Source organism: Hipposideros armiger, unplaced genomic scaffold (genome assembly GCF_001890085.2).
Source record: "Hipposideros armiger isolate ML-2016 unplaced genomic scaffold, ASM189008v1 scaffold_844, whole genome shotgun sequence".
In the NCBI taxonomy this organism is placed as follows: Eukaryota; Metazoa; Chordata; class Mammalia; order Chiroptera; family Hipposideridae; genus Hipposideros; species Hipposideros armiger.
The window spans coordinates 674,774-677,202 of record NW_017732194.1 but is presented as its reverse complement, the minus strand read 5'-3'; the positions used below and the strand labels follow the sequence as shown (position 1 = coordinate 677,202).

General features: G+C 41.1%; 1 protein-coding gene across 1 annotated transcript in view; it reads right to left on the bottom strand.

The window, feature by feature from the left end:
- Positions 1–180: 180 nt before the first annotated feature.
- LOC109374601 (protein FAM171A1-like) overlaps positions 181–2,429 on the bottom strand; it is a gene marked incomplete at its 3' end in the record, with an annotated part of 72,425 nt that continues 70,176 nt past the window's right edge. The window contains exon 3 of the mRNA XM_019629339.1: positions 181–273. Within this exon, the coding sequence (XP_019484884.1) occupies positions 181–273 (93 nt within the window). The remainder of the gene's footprint in view (positions 274–2,429) is intronic.

Below are 2,429 nucleotides of genomic sequence, written 5' to 3'. Positions count from 1 at the left end.
GTTATTACAATGTTGTTGACTATATTCCCCATGCTATACTTTACATCCCTGTAAGAATGGTCTCTTACCATTTGTGACAACATGGATGGACCTAGAGGGTACTGTGCTAAGCCAAATAAGTCAGACAGAGAAAGACAAATACTGTATGATTTTGCCTCTCTTTTAAAATATTCAACATACCCTGGAATCCTGAGACTATCTGGACAACATCTTCATACACCATCAGAGTGGCGGACCGTTCCGGAAGCAGGCCAAGGCTCAGTGAAGAAAACACTGTGGAAACGAAAATGGACGTAAGGGAATTCTGACATTTAAGTCAAAATACCCACTCCTGTTTTGGTATTCTCTGATTTCAAATCAATCAACAATATTTGATTTTTCATACTGTGACATAATAAGAAACATATATTTGCCCCTGGCTCCTGACATAGAGTTTCTAAATCCCTTGGAATTTCCGGAGTGATGGGGGCGATAGAAGCATCTTTTGTTCTAAGGAGGCAACTCTGGGTGGGCTCCTGGATAGGGGCTGGTCACCAGAAAGATGAAGCCATGAGTAGAAGCTTGGCTTTCAGCCCTACCTCCCATCCTCTGGGAAGGGGAGAGGGGTTGGAGATTGAATTAATGATTGATCATGCCTATGTGATGAGGTCGCCATGAAAATCCCAAAAGTATAGGGTTTGGAGAACTTCTGGGTTGGTGAACACATGTACATGGCAGAAAGGTCGTGTATCCCCAACTTCACAGGCCCCTTCCAGACCCCATGTACTTCTTCATCTGGCTGTTTATCTGTATCCTTTACAACATCCTTTATAATAAACTGGCAAATGTAACTTACATGTTTTCCTAAGTTCTGTGAACCATTATAGCAAATTATTATGCCTGAGAGGAGGTTGTGGAAACCCAATTTATAGCAGGTCAGTCCGAAGTACAGGAGACAGCCTAGGACTTACGTCTGAAGTGGACGGCAGTCTTGTGGGACCGAGCACTTACCTTTGGGGTCTGCACTGACTCCGGGTAGATAATGTTGGAGCTGAACTGAGTTCTAGGACATCCAGGCGGTGTCCAGAGAGTCGGAAAATTTATTAGTTTGAGAAGAGCAAACCCCACTCATTTGGGGTTAGAAGTGTGAATAGAAAGAAACGGTTTCTCCTTGAGGCGTGATTAGCAAGACTGTCAACATATCGCACATGTACTACAATCGCTCATATAACAACAACGGCTTACCCTGCAGTTGTCAATTATTTTTTTATTCGTTAAAAGTTTCTAGTATGAGTAAAGCATCTGAACCTCTTCATATAGGAATATGTTAAAAATCACAATGTACACACTATAAAAATATAAATATATAATGTTAGATATTAACATTAAGAAAGACTTCAAAAATATGTCCTTAGGTTATTGTGTGCCTGCTGGTAAAAGAATATCTTCCCCCGCACTTACCCCCACCATTCTGGGACCTAATAAGATGATAGAACTTGTGCTATTTTAAAATTCTTAAGTACCTCCGGGACTTTCAATTAAAAAATTCACAAAGCTTACAAGTTTCTGGGTAAAACATGAATGTATGAGAAAGCAAATAAAAATATTATGAAATAATAATCACTGGCATTAGTGAACCCTTCCTAACATGTCAGACATTATTCTAAGTGCTTTAATTTGGGTAATTTATTTAAATCTCAAAACGGCCCTATGAAATATATGTATTATTAACATGCCCAACTGACAAGTAAGGAAACAGGTTTATGGATAAGGAATTAACTTGTCCACGATCCCATGGCTGAGTCTGTCCTCAACCACCATGCTCCACGGACTGAAATTCGAAGTCCAAGCCTCTATGTCTAAAGAGGAGAAAAGTGAGCCCTAGGAAGGTAAAGTGACTTTCTGGGGAAACTATTAGGAACCAGAAACATCAAATACTAAGACTATCAATTACTTAGCACTGTTGGCTCTTAAGTAACAGTACCAGAGGGAAGCAGTGAGCTAACCTTGAATATGACCCTCTACACAGTCAATTTATTCAGCTGCCACTATGTACAAGGCCCAGGGCTAGATGTGTGGAATAGATCAACGTGGGAGGCAGAGTGTGCCTTCAAGGGTGCTACATTAGAAGGGGATGAGGACACACATGAAATTGCTGTACTACAAGCAAAATATTGCAACTGCCACAAGAAAGTCAACAAAGCACCCTGGCGCTGTGGGAAACAGCCCTGCAGATCCTCAAATGATTCAACATAGAGTTCCCATGTGCACCGGCAACGCCACTCCTAGGTATACACGCAAGGGAACTGAGAGTAAATGTTCCCACAAAAGCTTATACATGAATGTCCAGGGCAGCATTAGTCATAATAGCCCCCAAGTGGAAACAACCCAATATCCATCAACTGATGAAAAAAAAAACCAAACACACAGAGTGTGTTCTATCCACACAA